General features: G+C 34.4%; 1 protein-coding gene across 4 annotated transcripts in view; it reads right to left on the minus strand.

Annotated features, from left to right (window-relative positions):
- TNNI3K (TNNI3 interacting kinase) overlaps window positions 1-22,553 on the minus strand; it is a 283,998-nt gene that overhangs the window by 253,588 nt on the left and 7,857 nt on the right. For 3 of the 4 annotated variants that reach the window (XM_026018089.2, XM_072754868.1, XM_072754870.1), the window contains exons 3-4: window positions 17,268-17,353; window positions 13,350-13,447 (exon numbers count right to left, since the gene is read on the minus strand). In XM_026018089.2, the coding sequence (XP_025873874.1) occupies window positions 13,350-13,447; window positions 17,268-17,353 (184 nt within the window). Of the gene's footprint in view, window positions 1-13,349; window positions 13,448-17,267; window positions 17,354-18,935; window positions 21,407-22,553 lie in introns of those variants that run through there. The other variant, XM_072754869.1, reaches the window with a different exon arrangement.

The raw sequence follows: 22,553 nt of genomic DNA on the forward strand, positions 1-22,553 counted from the left end.
CTTTTTAAACACAAAATCATTTTTTAAAACAGAGGGGAAACATGATAAGTTTAAGCAAATAAAAATATTAAAAATACAATATGATAAATGACAAATTGGAGAAATAGTCACAATATGTAAAACTGACAAGTAGTTTATATATTTAATATATGAAGAACTTGTACAAATCTGTAGAAAGATGGATACTCCTTAATTTGACAAATATCTATTAATGAGTGTCTACCTTATGACAAGCACTGTACTAGGTTATATTAAAATAATTACGTGTAAAATAATGGAACATATGAAATATTCATCAGGCATATTCTAGTAAATGTACATCCATCCTTTTCTCAACTATCTTTATACTTTTTTTCTTAGCCAAAATTTGTGGAATGTAAGGGAAAGCATGTCATGATTTCTTCAGAATGGTCAGATGTTGAGGTCAGTTTGAAGTACTAAATCATGGTTTCCTACCTTGGTTAGATTTCTCAAGTTGACCTCTGATCTAATTTTTTTTTTTTTAGATCTACTACAAAGATAGAGCTTTTATTTTCTGAAGCTATGCTAAGGAGAATATAACAAAACAATCATTGCTATTTAAAAATTACTTACTATGGGCTAAGCATCATATAAAATGTTTTATTGACATCTCTTCAAGCTTCATAACTTACTTATGAGAAAAATACTAATATCTCTATCATGGCTGATAGCAGTCAGACTCAAAGAATTTAAAGTACCTGTAGAACCTTTAGTAGTTTCTAAGTGCTGGAGCTAGGTACAAATTCGGGTCTGTTTGATTCCAAAGTCCATGTTTCATGTCTGACATTTCATGGTGCTTTAGCTGATCTTTCCTTAGTTCCAATATGAAAGAGAGGATGTACTTTTGGTGTATTTTGTTGCATTTAACTGGTGAGTCCCAAATAGTTTCCCCCTCCTCTACAGAAGTGTTCTGTTCTAATGGGATAATTTTAAAAGTCATCAGTATGGTACACACCTCCTGAGGGAGAATAAAAATTCCTCTAAAAGAATAACATAGGTAAAATTTAAATCTGATATAGTTGATATTAATTGCTTGCTCTCTGTGATATATAACAAGTATTGAAGGACAAAGTTTTTAAAAGAATGACCTTAAGATATGAATAGGGATTGGTCTTTTGGAGAACTGACAGGTTATCCATTATGTGCTGTCTAGCCAAATTTACATTATAAGCATTCAATGGGAAACACGGAAGCATTCTCAAGTATGAGGTAAATAAGCCTCTGTAATACATTGTGTACAATATTAATTAATTATAAAGATTGATTGATTGATTATTTATTTATTTATGAGAGAGAAGGAGAGTATGGGGAGGAGCAGAGGGAGAAGGAAAGTCTTAAGCAGACTCTGTGCCCAGTGCAGAGCTCGAGATAGGGCTCCATCTTATGACCCTAAGGTATGACCTGAGTCAAAACCAAGAGTCAGATGCTCAACCAACTGTGCCACCAGAAGCCGCTGTATATTTTTTTAAACAAACAAACAAACAAAATCCTCGTGTGGCAGGGTAAGGCTTGAACCAAAAAAAAAAAAAAAAAAAAAAAAAAAAAAAAAAAAAAAATCTGTCCAGCAAATACTTGAAAAAATAGGATTTGGGATATAGAGGCCTCTAAAGATTTACATAAATAGATAAAAACTTTTTGTAATGTTAGCAACTTCAATTCTGTGTTATGTATAAAACTCTAAAACAGCATCTAATATCATGCCTGTTGTTACCTCTGTGATTGTTACTATAGATAAAGCCGAGATAAATAACCATTAGTGTCAGAGAGCTCAGCTTCTCTACCACCAAATCACATAAGTTAAATACACACACATGCACACACATACATTTGTTGTAGGTGTTTGTTTTTGCTATTTCTATTTCAGAATAAACATTAAACTGGGAATTTTTAATATCTAAAATTTACTTTCTTCTGATTATGGAAATGTCCTCTGCAGGTTTTAAAACATGGCACTAATTCAATCATCATCTTCCTATACAGATATGAAATTTGTGGCCCTTCCCCTTGAATCCAGCTGGGTTCTAATCAAAAGACTGTGGCAGAAGTAAACCACATTTCCTCTAAGGCTAGGTCATAAGAAGCCAAATTATCTTCCTCTATTTTCTGGTAAACTTGTTCTGGAAGCTATTAGCTACCATGTAAGAAGGCTGACTACCTTGAGACAGCCAGGCTCTAAGGAATCCCAGACCACAAAGAGAAGCGACATATCACATACAAGCTTTTCATTCAAATGATCCCGATAAAGCCAGACTTATAGTCACCCCAGCCTAGACATCAGATATGTGAAGCCTCCAAGGGATTCCAGTTCTCTGCTAGATGAAGTACCCCAGTCATTTGTGTCTTCTCCTCTGGGGCCCTACATATAATGGAGCAGAATCAAGCCATCCTTGCTGTGCCTTGTCTGAATTTCTGAACTGAGAATCCATAAGAATAATAAAATGATTATTATAGTAGAGTATAAGTTTGGGGTAACTCATTATGCCTCAACAGATAACTAGAACATGTCATAGTGGAAAGTGTAGAAAATAAAGTGAAGGAATAAATTATTTATAACCTGTACATTATAATCATATAATCACTATTATCATTTACGTGTTTATTTCCTTCCATTCTTTGTCCCAGGTATGGCCCTTCACAAAACTAGATAGAGCACAGACTAGCACGGCAAAGTAAATTTCTGTTTGCATATTAATGGCCACTTCCTACATTTGGCACATGTCTTCTAACTTCTTAGGCTTTAGGGTTTTTTTTTTTTTTTCCTATAAAATGGAGATCATAATAGTATCAATCTCATAGAGCTGTTGTGAGGATTAAATCAAATAATTAATGCATTTTGCATAATGCTTGACATATAATTTTTATCATTAATTATTATGCACACAATTGAGCTATACTACATATAGAGACAAATAATCTCCCCTTTTCATTTAAAATGAAAGTATTTCCCTTTGTGTGGCAGATGCAGAGATATGCCACTCAGATCTCCCTTCATGAAGAGTGTTGTGGGGGAGAGGTTAGCTGGCAGTCTCCCTTAGCTAGTGCTTTCAGATTCCACTGTAGCAACAGAGCTGAGATCTTTTCATGGTGGTCCCCAGTCATTGCCTGAGAAAACTGGTGGTAAAAGGAGATAGTCATTGCGACTCAAGTGATACTCCTCTAATAGGCAGTTTTTGCTCTGGAGCTCCCATTGGGCTGACTAAAATTTTAGTAAGTCTGCATTGTGGTCTGATAGCTTCCCCAGGCTAATTCTACTACCTTCCTTTGATTTTCACAGGTGTCACTTCCAGATAAATATCTTGCGCTCCAAAATCCCTATCAGACTCTACTTTTCAAGAACTCAACTGGCATACCATATCATAAAATATGTTTCTTTAATGTAAATTTAAATGAAAGCTAAATGGGGACTTGAACTTGGGTCTTCTGATTTTAAATCTTATGCTTTTCTCAATACAACGTGTTACCCTCCACCCTCAACTAATCTAGTCTCAGTTTTTTGGCTTCCACGTGTAAGCTCTAACCACGTGCTCTTCATCTGTGAGAAAGGTAATCTAACACCCACTCTATCCATCTTATAGAGATGTTACGGGATCAAATCGCATAATGTATGTGTGAATGTTTATAAACTCAAGATTTTTACAAGCGTAAGTTCATATATTAATGTTAAATGTACCATCTCCAAGATCAACCTATGGGAATATCACCTTACATCTTAGTCCACTCTATCCCCAAATATATTTAACTGTAAATTACTTCAATTTCTTTATCCATCAAGATATCAGAGTTGGGCTAAATTGTTTTCTGTAATACCCTATCTAACTCTAATATACTAATATTCCCTGAAATGTCAAATCAAGCTGCAAGAAAGACCTGAACGTGGTTTGGAAAGAAGACTGGGTTTCTGGGTGTGAAAACAGGGATATACAAATAAATATTTTAATAATATGTTTATTTAAGTATCTTTTCTCTACCAGCCTGATAATTATTATTGCCTGTTTCTGCTAGTAAGGAAAAGTAAAAAAGCAGTTTTGTACTCTTCAAAGAATATTAAGGTTTCTTTTAGGGCAAGGGACTATACAGAACTTTAGTATGAAACATATTTAGTTCCAGGCATTAAAGTTTAATGGACTAGAGCTGCCTCATGCATCATAGACATCTCCAATGAAAGGATCCATTAATCAGTATAAAAATAACTGCTCATGAAAGTTCACACCTATATGCCTCTTGTTGAAATAATTCTGAATTTATCTTCGCAAAAGATATCACTTATTAAAGGTTTTGGTGTGACAGGAATACTTGACTTTGCTTGAAATTTTGAAAAAAGAAAAAAAGAGAAGGAACACACTCTTAGGATAAGTACCTGTACTCAAGGTAATGCCTCTAAATTTGCTTTTGACCTCTTTTTTTTCTCATCACCTCTGCTGACCTTCCTCTTCTGGTTCCTAGTGTTAAATAATAACATCCTGTGGGCTGCTTCCAACTGGTCTTTGAATACACTTGTTCTCTCTTTCAAAAATATAGTGTCAATTTAGTAGGGAAGAGCTAATCAGAATCTCTGGGAGTTTGGGAGAATGTGCAGATACATGCTGTTTGAAAAAGCAAATTGAGTATTATAATTTCTTTAATGTGTTTTCACTTATATTCAATTTATATTAAAATTTTTAAAAACACATGTAAACTGACAGTTAATGTTTATGTTTATCCAAAGGAGCAAAATTTTAAAAAGATCAAGAAATGCACTATTGTAGAAATCTTTCTGTGATCCTGTCACTCCTCAAGATATCACCTAAACTTTTACCTTTTGAAAGTAGCAGTTTACCTTTTGAAGCAGAAAGTAGTCGTTGCCTACATTTTCCCAACTCCATTTATTTTACGTCCATTTTTACACTTTCTAGTCCCAGAAATTCACTAAAATATCCCTTAAGGAAATATCTCAAAACTTTCTAATTTCCACATCTAATGACCAAAATAGAACCATCTTTTGTCCAATGTCAATATGATTCTTCCTCCTTTGAATAATAGAATTATTCACCATAGAATTATAACTTAATTCATTTATTTATTCAACATGTATTTATTCATGACCACAGACCAGGAATTATTCTATGTACTTAGACTAAGATGATAAGCAATTTAGATCCAGTCCGCTTTGGTGGTGGTCATAATTCTACCAGAGATTATAAACAGGTCACACAGGGGAAACTATGTATATAGTTTGGAATGCATAATATTTACACCTAAAAATTTGAAATAATAGAAATTAAATATTAGGAAACTTCACATAATTTCGGTTCTCTGAAATTTGGGGCAATACCGGGCTTACCTTCCTCTATGGCAATAATTAGCTGGAGCTGAATGCTGACTGCTCCCTTTACATGGAGCATAAATTCTCTAATTTTAGACAGTCTCCGTCACGTCTTATAACTCAAAAACACGGAGTCCAAGTGTTAGCTCCCATTTGACTTTGCCATATTATCTAACACCTTGATTCATTTGTTACCCACATCATTCCTACAAGTATGTAGGATTGTGATTCTTAATTTAGAGGAAGATGTAGAGAAGTAACCAAGTAATGAAAGAGAAGCATAGTATGATAAAGTGTACAAGGTGTTTATGACAGTACATTGGAGGGGCACCTAATCCAGACTTGGGAGGGGTCAGAGAGGGTTATCCAAAAACCGGTGCTAATGTAAAAATTGAAGGATAAGTTAGTGTCTTAAGTTCACATCTTATCAACTTTTTACTGAGAACATGTTAATTTACAGATTATGAAATATTGGGTTACTAAGAAGAAATATAAGTATAAAAAAGAAATCTTAATATTTGTTCTAATTGGTGGGTATAAATGTTTTCTGGTTCCTTAAATAAAAGACTTTAAGCAGTCTTTAAAAGTTGCAATTAACTGGAAGATTTAGTTAAGTATGCAAAAAATAAGATTCTTTTTTTGCATGTGTAAATTTTGTTTCTTTTTCTAAGCATTTGTTATTATTATCTTGACAAATATCCATTTGGAGAAAATGCTCTCATTAATCAGGAAACTTTATTTATTCAAATAAAAAGGTAACTTAGATTTTAAAAATATCAATTAACTTTGCCCTCTAAATTAATGGTTTTCAGTGGAGGGTGATTTTATCCCCAAGAGGCAATGTTTGCAGACATTTTTGGCGTCACACTGGGGATGGGGGAAGTAGCTATCAGCATCTAGAGACTAGAGGCCAGGAATGCTGCTAAATATTTTACAATGCACAGGACAGCTCCCATAATAAGGGGTAATACAATTCAAAATATCAGTAGTGCTGAGGCAGAGAAAACCTATGTAAGTAAAGGATTCAGAAACTAAAAGAAAAAAAAGAAAAAAAAAAATTCAGAAACTATGAAACACATGCTTTATAACCTGGTTTATAGGTTGGTTGAAAAAAGTACCAATTTTGCAATCAAATACATGTGTTAAGAAAGGAAAAAAAATCAGAAAAAAAAAGAAAAAAAACCCCATATAACAGTTTCCAGGCTATGGATCACCCTAAATAGAATACGGAGCTTTTTGTTAGGCAGGGTCGTGTGGTAATAAGAACCTAGGTCTACTGAGCCAAAATATATAGGTTAAATTAAATTTTTACCGCCTTCCATGCCCTTTCCCTTTTTAAAAAATATTTAAAGGACTTCTGAATGACTGGAATGAGATCCTGCTAGAAGGCTGTAGAATAGAATAAATGACCATTCAACACCCGTTTTTATCATATGAATTGCTTTAAAAAAGTTAACTAATCAAATGCTATTTTTCATTCACTGAGAAATTTCAAGTGGTTGCTTATGTATTGAAGGAAGAGTATATGTAAGGTTAATCAGATAGTCAGATATGTTTTTGTTCATTACCATTCTTATTTAAGATTTTTGAAACCATGGAAATCTCAATTTTTTCCCCAAAGTCTTATGTTTCATTTTAGGAGTAGAATTTAGATACTATTTAAAGAAGTATGCCTCAGAGTGGAGTGCAAATATGACAGGTTATCTTGTAAGAAAATTAGTTAAGGTGCAAAACAGAAATAACAGAAATTCTATTTATCTTTATTTATTAAAAAAATAATTAAATTTTACTAAGATTTAACATGAAAATTTATAGTGGTGGTCTCAGTTAATGTTAGTTATGTGTACATTTAATAACCAAAGTATAACAAATAAATATTGTAATTCCAAATGGAGAGAAGTTGAGAATTGCTTCTCATTTTTTTTTTTTAGCTTTTAGTACATAAGGACATATTATAGCTAATGTGAGCTAAACTTAGTGGATTTATAGATTTTAATATCTAATTTAAAATAAATTTATCTTTGAAAAATTGCCAGATTATCTTTAAAAGATTCCTGTGGAAAAAAATCACAGAGGAAATGTTTATTACAAGCAGAAAGGAAGGAAAATAGCAGAGTTGCAATGCTGGCAATTTTCTTTCTAGTAATCTGAGCTTTTGGTAAGTCAACCTTTCAGGTAAAATTAATGACAATCTAATCATAACTGAAAACAAATTTGTCAAAATATTTTTTGTTAAAATATTTTGATATTATCAAAAATGATATATGAAATATACTCATAAATTTTAACTCTGTCTGCCAGAGTATATTTTTGCCCACACCTATTTACTGATGATTGTGTTCATAATTATAATTTATGAACAAATATATGTATTTGGGATGCAAATTTTATATGACATATGATAAAAAATTAGAATCCATTAATCTAAGAATAGACTTCACTACTTTGATGTTGTTAGGATTACATATTCTCATTTCTTTAGAATGTAATAATCCAGAAGACACAATCTTCTTTGTCTGTTTTTTTGTATAAAATGGCTGAACACGAGGAGCACCTAGATGGTTCAGTCAGTTAAGCTTCCGACTCTTGGTTTTGGCCCAGATCATGATTTTAGGATTGTGGGATGAGGCCCATGTTGGGTTATGTGCTCAGGTAGGAGTCAGCTTGGAATTCTGATTCTCTTCCTGTCCCTTTCCCGGGGCCCCTTCCCCTGCTTCTGGGCTGGTACATGCTTGTACTCTCTCTCTCTCTCAAATAAATAAGTAATTAAATGAATAAATACATGCATACACACAAATATACATACTATTTTTTAAAAAATGGTTGAACATTAGGTCTTCAGTAATGTTTGTTTGAAATAAAAGTTCAATATGATAGTTAACTTTTATTGAGTAATTACTAATAGCTAACTGCTGCACATGGTTTGTCCTTTTTAAAACTATAAACCATCCAATGAAATAGGTAATTCTATGTCCTCCATTTCAGAAACTGAATAATTTGTTTACAGATGCGAAGTCTCAGAAATGAGATATGGAAACAAATAGTCTGGCTTCAAAGCTGACAATTTTTATTGAGGCACATTATATCTATCAATATCAAATATTGTTTGTGCTGTTTGGATACTCATTAATTTACCAAGAATATTTATCAAGGGTCTTTTATTGTCCTTATACACTGAGGAATTAAAGAAAAAGACTCTCAATGCTAAAAGTTCACAGACCAAAATCTGAAATATCCAAATAAATACTTCTAAGTGCTATAATATAAAACAATGTGAATTTGTAATTGAAACACAAAAGAGAGTACAATAAAATATGCTTGAGAGTCCAAGAAAACTCAGGATCAATTTATCTTTGTTTCATAAGTAATAATCTCCTCTCAGGAAAATAAATAAAAGTATATTTAAGCAGAAGAAATAATAAAAATAAAAACACTGGAATATAAAAAATGCTTGTCCTAAAGAATGAAGTAATCTAGAAGAGTGTTTTCAAACTTTAGTCTGTAAACCTGTCAGCTGGGATTAAAAACAAAACAAAACAAAGAACAAAAAACAAAACCACATTCTGGTTTATTAGGGGTGGGATAGGGAGTGAGGTTCTGCATTTCTAAAAATCTCTCATTTGAGGGTATGCTATTTGAAGCAGTCAGAATGATAGCTTCAAGATTTACAGGAAAATATGGAAAAATAAAGGAACAGATGAGTAATTATAAAAGAAATTGAAATTATATTTTAACATCAAGGGAAATCCTACTGAAAAGCACAGCATCTTAAATTAATAATTCTTAGCAGATTAGCATCAGATGGGATATGGCAGAGAAATAGTTTTTGAACTTGAATTCAAGTCATTAGAAATAATTAAATTTTAAGAACAGAGAGAAAGAAGATAAAAAGAAAATGGAGACTCAGTAACCTGTGGAAGATTAGCAAACATTCTAACATACATATTTGAAAAAATAATGATCAAAATTTCTGAATTTGATGAAAGCATATACTTATGGACTTAAGCTCAATGAACTCTAAAAAGCATTGACACAGAAAATCATACACGGGATTGTTATAACTAATCTGCTAAAAACTAAAGACATTTTCCCTCATTTTCTTTAAAAGACATGAAGGGTTTATCACAAAAATCCTAAAAATATATTGGAGTTTATAACATATATATATATATATATATATATATATATATATATATAGTATTTGGCAACAATAGTATAAAGGATGAATATAAAGTGGAACAATACTATGGAAGGTTCTTACATTTAAAGTGAAGCAGGCCAATATTAAGAGACAGTACATGCATTTATTGAAGATCTATAGTGTAATCACTAGAGTAATCAGTTAAGAAATAATGCATACAATTTTTGCTACAAGAAAATGATAAGGCAAGCCACAAACTGGGGAAAATTTTGCAAAATATATATCCAAAAAGGACCCATATCCAAAATATACAAAGATCTCTTTTTACAATTCAAGAAAACGATAAATAAAATTTAAAAATGGGATAAAGATTTAAACAGACATTACAGGGGGAAAAATGTGACAAATAAGCACATGAAAATCTATTTAACTTCATTAGTTACTAGTGAAATGTAAATTTATCATAAATATTAATATACATCCTACAGAAAGGCTAAAAAATAAATATTGACAAGTGTTGGCAAGAGTGTAATATAACCACTAGAATCTCAGACATTGTTGATGGAAATGGAAGATGACATAGTCAATTTGGTAAAGGATTTTGCATTATCTTATAAAATATACACTTTATGATATGATCCTTCAATTCCATTCCTATGCATTGCCCAAGAGAAATAAAAACAAATATTCAAACAAAGATCTTTGCATGTATGTTAATAGCTTAATTTATAATAGTCAAAAACTGGAAACAACCAAAACGTCCATAACAGGTCAATTGTTAAACAAGTGGTAGTATAGCCATAGAAAGAAATACAGCTCTACAATAAAAGAAATGAATTACTGAACACACAAAAGAAAACATATTGAGTGGAGTGCATTTCTGTAAAATTCTAGAAAGGGAAAAATTATACTGATAGAAAACACATGGTGGTTTCCAGAAGCCATGGGGATAGAGGAGGGAACTGACTGTAAAGGGTACGGGGGGAACTTTTTTATATGATAGAAAAGTACTACACCATGACTGATGATTAGTACATGACTGTATATGTTTTTAAAAGTCTTCAAATTGTCCACTTAAAATTGTGAATTTTACTGTGCCTAAATTATACCTCAATAAATCTAGCCCTTATATATATATAAAAAAAAAACTAAACAAAAACAAAGCAAAAACAAACAAAACAAATAAGAGGAGTGCTATCTTCTACATGGAATTAAAAAAAAAAAAAAAAAAAAAAAAAACGAAACACCTGTTCCATTTAATAATGAAAGCAGAATTGCCCTGTTGGTAAAAATTACTCAGCCCTGAGGTGGACCCAGCATGCCAGGGCATATCATTTAAAAAGCTGATGATGTGACCAATAAAAAGATGTGAAAATCAAATTATTCATTTTGTGAGTGGTAAGAAAAAAATAAATTTCACTTGCAATATTTATAAAAATCCAACTAAATGTATGGAAGCAACTGTTCTGTATGTGCCAAAATATTAAAACGGAAAGGAAAGGAAAGGAAAGGAAAGGAAAGGAAAGGAAAGGAAAGGAAAGGAAAGGAAAGGAAAGGAAATAAAGGCAAGGAAATTTTTTCAGATAAAAGGAGATTCAGAAATAAGAAAACTAAAAATGAATGATCCTGGAATCAATCCTAAACAAGAAAAAATAAATAAACAGATTTTTATAAATGACACTAATATGATAAGTAATCAAATTTGAATTTGGACTAAGATTTAGAAACTAGTATTGCATCAATCTTAAATTTTCTGATTTTGATCATGTATTGTGATTATGTAAAGTGAATATTCTTTTTCTTAAGCAGGTCAAGGAATGGATAATTAGAACTAGATTTAATGCAATGGTAGTAGAAATGGCTGCTTTATATTGTTTCTGTGTTTTAAAGGAAATTGTCAATTTAATCTGTTTTTGCCTTTGTTAAGGAATAAGTAGAGTAATCATGCCGTCTATTATGGCCTTTTCAAAATTTTTGCCTACTTTATGTCCTAAGATTCTAAATTTGTTTCAACCTGCTACAAAAAAGCTAGTCCATATATCCTTCTGTAAAATATATGAAAACAGAAGAAATAGAGCAAAGGGAATTCTAAACACGGAAATTTAATTTTCATAAACAGAAGTGTAACAAATTCTGTAAAGATTGTAGCACTAAATCATTCAGAATGCATTTCTGTGGTTGTGTCATACTAAGTGTTAGGAAAACAAACTAATATAGAAAGGAATCTCCCAGACAGACTAAGAATTCATGGTTTCGCATACTGCCTTAATGATGCATTACTGGCTTCCTATTCCTTGGAGAGCTCTTCTACTTTCACCTCCTACTATTCAACAGGAAAGCCAGCATCAGAACACATGCTGAACTCAGCCTCAATTCAAATTTCACAGGATGATTAGGAGGTATTAAAAGCAATTTAGCACATAACTGACACTTTCTTCCAGAAAAAAAAAAAAAAAAGTTGACTAGGCATTGACGGGTGCAAAAAAAGAATGAGTATTAGAGCATTTGCACTATGAATAAAGTACAGGAATATGTGAAGCTGGATCATGGGGAAAACATGGCTGTCTTCTCTCACAGTGATAAACTCTAAAGGTTGGGGGAGGGAACGTAGTGCAAAGTGATCCTGATAGGAGCAACAGCTGCCCCCTCCAACACCTGCACATACAAAACTGAAAGAAAATCCTGTTACAGATTCACATGAAATTGAGAAAGAACAAAATGTGCAATATAACAATGAGAGTCTGAGAGTGTGAGCCAACTGCTCTTGATTCCAATCATTATTTTCACATTTACTAGATTCTAACTTTAACCTTCAGTTCCCTTTTCTATAAAATAAACCCTATTATGCATCTCAACAAGTTACATTAATAGTTGAAGAAATAATGTATACAAAATTTAGTGTAATACTTAACTAAGTCCAGAGGAAATAAAATCTTATTATACTCAGGGCATGAACAATTTATATTTTATGGTATTCTATAACTTATATTTATGACAATCTCAGGGATCTATCCCAATACTGAGTATCCCAGTTTTTCCAATCCACTTTTATATTTACTTTCTGATGAGGTACTGAGATTAGTTGGGAAACAGGAACTGTTGCAAGGATATAAGCTGAAGCAAAAGTAGGAGAACTAAAAGGATACTATAGGGAACTCTGCAGATTTTTTTAAAGATTTTATTTATTTATTTATGAGAGAGAGAGATACATGAGTGCCCACATCTGGGTGGTGGTGGCAGAAGGGGCAGAGAGAGAGAGAGAGAGATTGAGAGAGAGAATATTAAACAGGTTTCACACCCAGTTCAGAGCCCCACATGGGGCTGGATCTCTTGATCCTGGGATCATGACCTGAGCCAAAACCAAAAGTCAGATACTTAACCAACTGAGCCACCTATGTGCCTCTAGAAAGATTGTCAATTAAGGAAAATGTGCAGAAAAAGAAATGTAGCTTCAATGCCCTTCTTTCACTGTCATCCTCTTCTGTACAGAGGCAGCTTGGTTTCCTGGTGAAAGCTCTGGCAAGGGGACCAGATGGCCAGGTCTTAAATCCTGGCTAACTTGTTGACTAGCTATGTAATCTTCGGATAAAAACAATATTCATTTACCGATTTCTTGTGAGACTTAAATGAGTTAAACATGGAAAGCATTAGAAAGAGCATGTGTCTGGTTTATAGATGAAACCAACTCAATATAGAGAAAGGACTTCATCCAGTAATATAATGCTCTGATCACTCTGAATGTTTTTCATGATTATCAATTTGCCATGAAAAAAGAAAAGAAAGAAAAGAGGAGGAGGAGGAAGAGAAGAAGAAGGGCAGCAGCAGTCTAAAGACACACATCATCCTTAGTCGTAATACAATATTATGGGAACAAAAATATCATACCTTGTAGACTGCCAGGTGCAAGGCTGTAAATCCATTTCTTGTCAGTCGAGATGGGCGAAGTCCTTTTAACATAAGGGTTCTAACATGTGACTTGTTGCCTGAAAGAGAAAAGTGAAAGAAGGCTGAATGGTTGTGGGGGTAGACCAAGTAACTTTGAAATCTTTCTTTGACTTAATGATAAATTCACAATGATGTATGAAAATGTCAGCCCCGTGGCACTGGCTGGTTCAGGTGGTTGAGTGGTTGGGTTCAATGTCTGACTCTTGATTTTGGCTCAGGTCATTTTCTCAGGGTTCTGGGATCGCCTGCCTTGGGCTCTCTGCTCAGGGTGGAGTCTGTATGTCCCTCTCCTGACCGACCCCCCTCAACTCGCTCATGCTCGTGCTCTCTCTCTCAAATAAATAAAATATTTAAAAATATCAGACTGCTAGTCTGCAGGCCATTTCTAAAGTTTTCTATTTTTTTTTTAATTTTTTTTTTTATTTATTTATGATAGTCACAGAGAGAGAGAGAGAGGCAGAGACACAGGCAGAGGGAGAAGCAGGCTCCATGCACCGGGAGCCCGACGTGGGATTCGATCCTGGGTCTCCAGGATCGTGCCCTGGGCCAAAGGCAGGCGCCAAACCGCTGCGCCACCCAGGGTTCCCTCTAAAGTTTTCTATTAACTGATAGCCTTCCTTATTCGTGAACATTTCTATTTCACTTACAGAACTTTCTATCAATGCTGCATTATTTTAATGCACTTGTGTTACATTTTTTCTGTAGTATTCTCATCATCAGTTGATTTTAAAATATAAAAACACTCATTTTAATATGCTGTTAGTGAAGAGAGGAGGCAAGGTGGCAGAAGAGCAGGGATCCTCAATTCACCAGGTCCCACAGACGTACCTAGATTGCTTTCAGAACACCCTGAACACCCAAGACTTCGATCTGATATGTAAAGAGAGAAGGACTGGAAGGCTACAGAGAGAAAAGTGATCACTCCTGTGGAGGTAGAGAGAAGAACAAAGATGGGGAAGGAGAGCCCCAGCAAGTGGGGCAACCAGGAAACCGTGGGGAGGTGAGCCGTGCAGCCTTGGAAGAATAAATACTGTGAAATGTCTATGCTATAATTTCTATGCTATAAGGGCAATTTTCACGTTCAATGCAATCCCTATGTGTTGGGAGCCACGTGCCAGGAAGGGGTTAATGGATCGAGCAATGGCTCTCTGTTGACTCTTCCAACCGCGGCCCACCTGTCTCACCCTTGTTGTTGAAGGCTTGTGGCTCAAGGACGCATACTATTGCTATCTATTCAAGGGCGCATACTGTTGCTATCTACTGTGAAAGGACATGTCTGGAGAACTAACCTTAAAATATCCTGCTTGTTAAACAACCCTGCTTTATAAAAGAGTGAATAATACAAATAAAGTTGGCATTGTGGCTGAATCCAGCCATATGTCCCTCCTGCTCCCACTCTGTTTATGTCTCTTTTCTTTTCCTCATTCCCTTACCCTCATCCCTGGACGGTTGTCGCCCCCGGTGCGCGCGACACCTATGAAAATACCATGGACTTTCTTCAGAGAGTTGAAGCAAATCATCTTAAGATTTGTGTGGAATCAGAAAAGACCCCAAATAGCTAGAGGAAAGTTGAAAAAGAAAACCAATGCCGGGGACATCACAATGCCTGACTTCAAGCTGTATTACAAAGCTGTGATCATCAAGACAGTGTTGTACTAGCACAAACACAGACACATAAATCAATGGAACAGAAGAGAGAACCCAGAAATGGACCCTCAACTCTATGGTCAATGCATCTTTGACAAATAAGGAAAGAATATCCACCAGAAACAGGGTAGTCTCTTTGATAAGTGGTGCTGGGAAAATTGGACAGCCACGTGCAGAAGAATGAAACTAGACCAATCTCTTACACCAGACACAAAGATAAACTCAAAATGGTTGAAAGATCTAAACGTGAGACAAGAATCCATCAAAATCCTAGAGGAGAACACAGGCAACACCCTTTTTGAACTTGGCCACAGCAACTTCTTGCAAGATACATCTATGAAGGCAAGAGAAACAAAAGCAAAAATGAACTATTGGTACTTCATTAAGATAAAAACTTCTTCACAGTGAAGCAATCAACAAAACTAAAAGACAACCTACAGAGTGGGAGAAGATACTTGCAAATGACATTATCAGATAAAGGGCTAGTTTCCAAGATCTATAAAGAACTTATCAAACTCAACACCCAAGAAACAAACAATCCAGTCATGAAATGAACAGGAGACATAAACAGAAATTTCTCCAAAGAAAACATAGACACGGCCAACATGCACAGGGGAAAATGCTCCACATCACTTGCCATCGGGGAAATACAAATCAAAATCACAATGAGATACCACCTCATATCAGTGAGAATGGGGAAAATTAACGAGACAGGAAACAACAAATGTTGGGGAGGATGTGGAGAAAGGGGAACCTCTTGCACTGTTGGGGGGAATGTGAACTGGTACAGCCACTCTGGAGAACAATGTGCAGGTTCCTCAAGAAGTTAAAAATAGAGATACCCTATGACCCAGCAATTGCACTACTGGGTATTTCTGCCAAAGGTATTGATGTAGTGAAACACCAGGATATCTGCACCCCAGTGTTCATAGCAGCAATGTCTACAATAGCCAAACTGTGGAAGGAGCCATGATGTCCTTCCACAGATGACTGGATAATGAAGATGTGGTCTATATATGCACTGGAATATTACTCAGAATCAGAAAGGACGAATACCCACCATTTGCTTCAACATGGATGGAACTGGAGGGTATGATGCTGAGTGAAGTAAGTCAATCAGAGTAGGACAATCATCATATGGTTTCACTCATACGGGGAATATAAGAAATAGTGAAAGGGATTATAAGGGAAAGGAGGGAAACTGAGTGGGAAAAATTAGAGAGGGAGATAAACCATGAGAGACCCCTAACTCTGGGAAACAAGCAAAGGATTGTGGAAAGGGAGGTGAGTTGGAGGATGGGGTGACTGGGTGACGGGCACTGGGGAGCACTTGATGGGATGAGCACTGGGTATTATACTATATGTTAGCAATTGAATTTAAATTTAAAAAGTAAAAAAAAAGCTATTAGTGAAAAAGCTTAGATAGAAATCTAGTTGTACAGGATGTCTCAGAATATTATTAGCAACAGAGCTTATTTAGATTAAAGAAATCTGGAAGAAATGACTAAGGTTGAGAAAGCATATTTAAATTTGGGAGGAAGACCTGTTAAGCAGAGCCTGCTTAGTTTGGGAGGAATGGTTAAGAAATATGATTAGAGTCAGTATTTCTGCATTAGGGTTTTCTTTAAAAACCTGAGTTCAATGAATAGTAGTTGGTATTAACAAAGTTAATATTAATCATTTGTTATTTAATACATTGATTAAGTATCTACCATATGCCCATACTTGGGATTCATTAAGGAACAAAATAAAACAGAATGTGAGCCAAATCAAACTCTAACTCTTCCTTTTGATCAATCTTCACTTTGAGATTTTCATTTTTGGCATTTATCTTACCTTACACATATTTTACTACAGATTGTAAAGCAATTGCAATGTGTTATTTTAGGGAATGCTTTAAGTGCTTCTGAATTTAACCTAATCTCTGACTGGCATGGCCAATACTGAAAAATGATTTTTTTTTTTTTTTTCAAGCAAATTAAGTGACTTGGTTCAGCATAGGAACACAATGCAACCTAAATTCAGAGCTAAATCAATTGGAACATCTGCCTGGTAGTTACTGCTTCAACTGAAGTTTTTCAGGGTTTAGGGATAAAGCAAAAAAGAAAATTGAGCATGAATAGAATTGTCCTTTGGACTATTCAGCAACTAAAATAATTGATCACACAGACATATAACTAGTTTATAAAGTATTGAGTTTCAAGCACTCACCTCCACATATGCAACATAGATGAAGTAGAGACAGCCCATTTTCTGTGCGGTAATTTAAGTTGACTTTACTGAAGGCATCATCAGAGCTGAAAAAATTTTGTCATATGATCAAAAATTTCACCTTTTAGTTTATTAATTTTCACTTCAAAAACTATAAAAGGGAATCATGTTATTATAAATTCAGAAATATATCTTTTCTAGGGTTTTGATGTACTTAGAAAAAGAATTTTGAAAATGGATCCATATGAAGAATAATTTAAGTCCAGAGAAAGTAATTTGAAAGTTTGAGAGACCAAGTTTAAATTAACGACTGTTGTGCAGTTTTGTGTTCTACGTATAATTCAAACTTTCCAAGGCAACTTTATGAATTAAAACTTATGTATAATAGAAACCGAAAACAGATATTTGAAAGTAAACTCATTCACATTCAGAATTTCACCTCACATTTATGGAGAAATTCAAGAAATCTCTCCAAAAAGGAGAAAAAAAAAAAAAAAAACAGGTAGAATTTGATGAGAGATTGAAGAGAGGAATATAATCCCGATGTTTTACAAATTCTGCCTGAAGCAAAGTTTCCTTGTACTCTGACAGGGTCAGATTTCACAGATAAAGAAGGTCTAAACTCTGATCAGGTACTATGATACAATCCCTGGAGGGGAGGAGTGTTAGTGATTCAATTAGTAAAATCCTTGACTTTGTCTGAACAAAGACCATTGCCCCAGGAGGGCCCCAGAGAGTCACAGGTAGCCTTGGAAAAGGAATGTCAAGCTGAAATTCCTGACCTCTTGAAGTCCTTCGTACTCCCAGGGCATTTTTCAGTAGAAATGAGATCATATCCTTGGCCTCCCAGGTCAATTTCATGCTGCTTCCTGCCTATTTAAATCTCCAGCAGCTTTAGTGAGATATCATAGTCTTTGGGAGTGAGCCTTCCATATCATTTGTAAAGTACTTACACTTGAAAGGTACTAAAATTCAGGACATTATCATCATGGCACCCAGTTAAGCACTTCAAAAGCTATTGGAATATTTAAAATACAAAAGAAAAGGTGCTATTGTCAGGGCGCTGCTAAAACGAGAAAACCTCTAAATCTAGGGACATTGAAGGATCTCAGTGAAAAGCTTTCAGTAGCAAGGGCAAGCCCAGAGGTTTGTTTTCAGAGAACATTCTAGAACTTCCCCATCCTCATAACCTTCCTGCTTTGCCTGTTCAACTTTTCAGCGGTGAAGTCCACAGACATGCTTATTCGTATTGAGAAATATACCTCAACTTGCTTTGGAATGCTATATGTACAATAACTCAGTCATCTTTACACATGTTAATATAATATAAGAGAGCAAGGAGACAAGGATTTTGGGAAAAATAGGTAAGAGTTTAATTCACTTCTTTCTGTACTTTCCCCTAGTTCAATGAAATATGTAAAAAAAAAAAAATTCCGATGAAAATACTACTGTTTTAAACATCTATTGAAAATGAACCCAATTGTAAATGGTATACCTATTTTATGGTATGTGCATTAACTTCACAAAATAACATGGTTCTTGGAAATGTGTGGCCTTGGCCTGGGCCAGGCTTCTAAACCCTTAAAGCCAATTGTATTACAGATGTCTTGGAGAAATTAAACTTAATAGATAGTACTAAACAAAGTGCACTCAGCAGCTCAGACTTACAAGTGCATTCACGGAGGTCTTCTCTGTGGTTATGATTTCAAATAGTACAGGTTTTTTGAAGAGCTGAACTCTGCTTTTAAAGCTCGGCAGATGGGATTTTTCTCTTAAGGTTTGTAGGAAATCAGTGTCCATAAATAAAAAATATAAAAAAAAGAAAAAATTGTGACTAGCACTTGAAAATGTTGATTGACAATGATTTAGAAACTGTGAGCTGCATTGCCTTTTCTTTCTTGGTCCTTCCATTACCCAGCAGTGAAAACACACAATAAGATCAAAAGACAGAAAACAAAGTATTGCATGGGGAAGGAAAGGGAAGCTTCGGTTAAATGTAAAGAAATATGTAACCTTCAGCCTAAAAGAAGAGGGAAGGAAGTACCTTTTGAGCTAACTATAATGAACTTAATGGCAAACGCTGAAAGGGGAGGCTTGGGAGCTTCTCTGTAGCAATAAACCCTTGAGAAAATTAGTTTTTCAATGTGTATCTCTAATATTATATAGCAATACCTGCCATATTTTGATGTTTTAAAAGTGGAATCAGTTCAGCAGTGTAGGTAATCCTTAACAGCTATTTGCACCAGGATTGAAATCCTATCCTGCTTCTACCTTTTAAGTAGTCTTTTTTCCCCCTCCTCTCCAATTTGGACAAGTTGTTAAACCTCTTCAAGCTGTAATTTCTTCAGTTATAAAGTGATTAAAATAATACGTAGAGATTATATTGTTGTGAAGAATACACGAGTTTGGGGCTTCCTGTAGTACCTAGCACATATGTTATCAATAAATGGTTATTTTATTATTATTATATTATTAACAAGGTCACTGAATGTACAACTTCCCCTGCACAGTCTAAATCTTGGGAGAGTTTTAGCACAGTTTTCAAACTAAGTTTGACCTTCTTCGATCTCTCACATTTGACAACCTGTAAAATTTCCTGATTTTGACAATTCTATAGATGTAAGTATTTAATGCTCATGGTGACTCTCATTCAGGCTCCTAGAAAATGTCTGACCTTGTCTTCATACGCTCTTAAAAGATTACCAAGTTGGCTGTTTTGACACCTAGCACCTCTCAGTGATTCAGAACAACTACTAGAATCACAATCTTGTAATACAAGTCCAGGGCATCATGTCAATAGTAAGGCTATTTTCAACACTGGAGATACTAAAACAACAAAAGAGGAAGAAAACAGGAGATCTTGAAAATCCAAACGGGAACAAAAAGATTACACTGAAAAGTTTTATGAGAAGACATATTCAGTTGCTTTCTTATTCCATGATCTAACGTTGATGATGTGTTCAAACAGTCTGGCACCACACCTACTAAACACCAACTGTGTGCTCCACCTCTGTTCTTAATAATCATGTTCTCAACATCTACTTCGTATGAACTACTCACTATTCCTGGATCCTTTAAGTGCATCAGTGCTGAGAAAATGCATGCTAGATAGAATTCTGCAACTGATCTCAGCATTAGTCTTGGTCCTGGTCTCTAATGCCCCAATCAGCTCTGCAAAGAGAGTAAACGCTGAATAAACAGAAAATACAAGGTGCTAAAATGTATTGCTTTATCTAAAATAAGAACAACCCTAAATGAATACCTATTGTTTACTAAAGTAAAATCGACAGCATGAATTATATTAGTGACTTTCTGTTCAATAATCAATTCTTAGCTCACTGAATCTTAAAGTAGACTTGACCATCCATACGTAACTCAGTATAGAGTCCTAAAGAGCTCCTTGCTCACAACTAAACTATTGCCTGTTGTTTTTGTTCTTCTCTTGAATTATATCCTCCTTGAACTCATGCAACTTCTATTAATGCCAACAAAATGAATCAACTGAAAATAGGCTCCCACAATATTTGGCAGTCAAGTGCAATTTTAATAGTACAATTTTTATCTTAACTTTAATAACTGGAATGTAATTTTTTTAATGAGAGTTACTCTGGGGCTATATTTGAATCCTAATTCTCACTTCCCATTAACTTCTAGTCAAATGTTTCTGTTTTGAAACATGTAATTAAAATATTCAAGGTTTTAATGCAATCATTCCTAGGAGAGATATTTCATATTCTCTTCTTTTGCCTCTTCTAAAGGAACTGTGTATGTCAAATTCGCTGTCAATTGAACATCACTTATGTATTCTAATACCCTAAGCTCAATTTATTTTTTAATTTTCCCTTACATTTTTCATCACCTGCCATGCCATACTGTAACTTAACATATCCTAATGAGTTCATAGTGCTTGCTAGGGTATGGATGAAGTTCCTAATTAAAATGAAGTCACTATTATGAATATATTTCTAACAGTAAATTCTGTCCTTAATCATTAAAAATGGTAGTTCTGTACCCAAAGGTTACTTTCTTTCTTGTAGCATAATGAACTCTTTTCTTAGCCTTTACCTTTTATTCAGGAAAGTATGCAGTTTTGTGATCCAATTAAACTTCTTTCTCATGACCTCACCCTTTCAAGAAAGTATCTGACATGACCACAATTGGAAACTAATTAAAATGTAACATTTGAACATTTGGCCAAAAATAACATACTACTGTCCAAAATATTCTGAAAGGTGGATGCATTTTATAGATTAATTCTTGTGCTGAAATTTAGGGAAAGACCAAGAAGGTTGCAAGAAGAAAAGGATTTGTTATAGATTGTCTACTTTTCCAAACTGACAGTTTAGGTTTTAATTGGCTGATTGTAAATTCGTTTTTGTTTGTTTGTTTTTGTTTGTTTTATTGGACTTCAAATTAGTTAACATATAGTGTATTATTAATTTCAGGAGTACAATTTTGTGATTCATCAGTTGCATAAAACACCCCATTTTCATTACATCAAGTGCCCTCCTGAATGCCCATCACCCAATTCCTTCACCCCCCTTCCTATATCCCCACTAGCAATCCTCAGCTTGTTCTCTATAGTTAAGAGTCTCTTATTGTTTGTCTTCCTGTCTGTTTTTATCTTAGTTTATTTACCTTCTCTTCCCCTATGTTCATCTGTTTTGTTTCTTAAATTCCTCAAATGAGTGAAGTCATTTGGCATTTGTCTCTGACTGACTTATTTCACTTAGATAATACCTTCTGGTTCCATCCATATCATTGCAAATGGCAATTTTTTATTCTTTTTTATGGCTGAGCAACATTCCATATATATTCCATATATATTCCATATTCCATATATATTCCATATATATTCCATGAATATATATATATATATATATATATATGGTGGACATCTGGACTCTTTCCAAATTTTGGCTATTATGGATAGTGTTGCTATTAACATTGGGGTGCATGTGCCCCTTTGAATCACTATTTTTGTATCCTTTGGGTAAATACCTAGTAGTGCAATTGCTGTGTCATAGGGTAACTCTATTTTTAACTTTTTGAGGAAAGTTCTCATACTTCATACTGTTTTCCAGAGAGCTGGCCCAGTTTGCATTCCCACCAACAGTGGAAGAGGGTTTCCCTTTCTCTGCATCCTTGCCAACATCCTTTTTTTCCCCACGTTAATTTTAGCCATTCTGACATGTGTGAGGTGGTATCCTATAGTGGTTTTGATTTGTATTTTCTAGTGGTAAGTGATGTTGAGCATTTTTTCATGTGTCTGTTAGGCATTTGTAT

Source organism: Vulpes vulpes, chromosome 3 (genome assembly GCF_048418805.1).
Source record: "Vulpes vulpes isolate BD-2025 chromosome 3, VulVul3, whole genome shotgun sequence".
Classification (NCBI taxonomy): Eukaryota; Metazoa; Chordata; class Mammalia; order Carnivora; family Canidae; genus Vulpes; species Vulpes vulpes.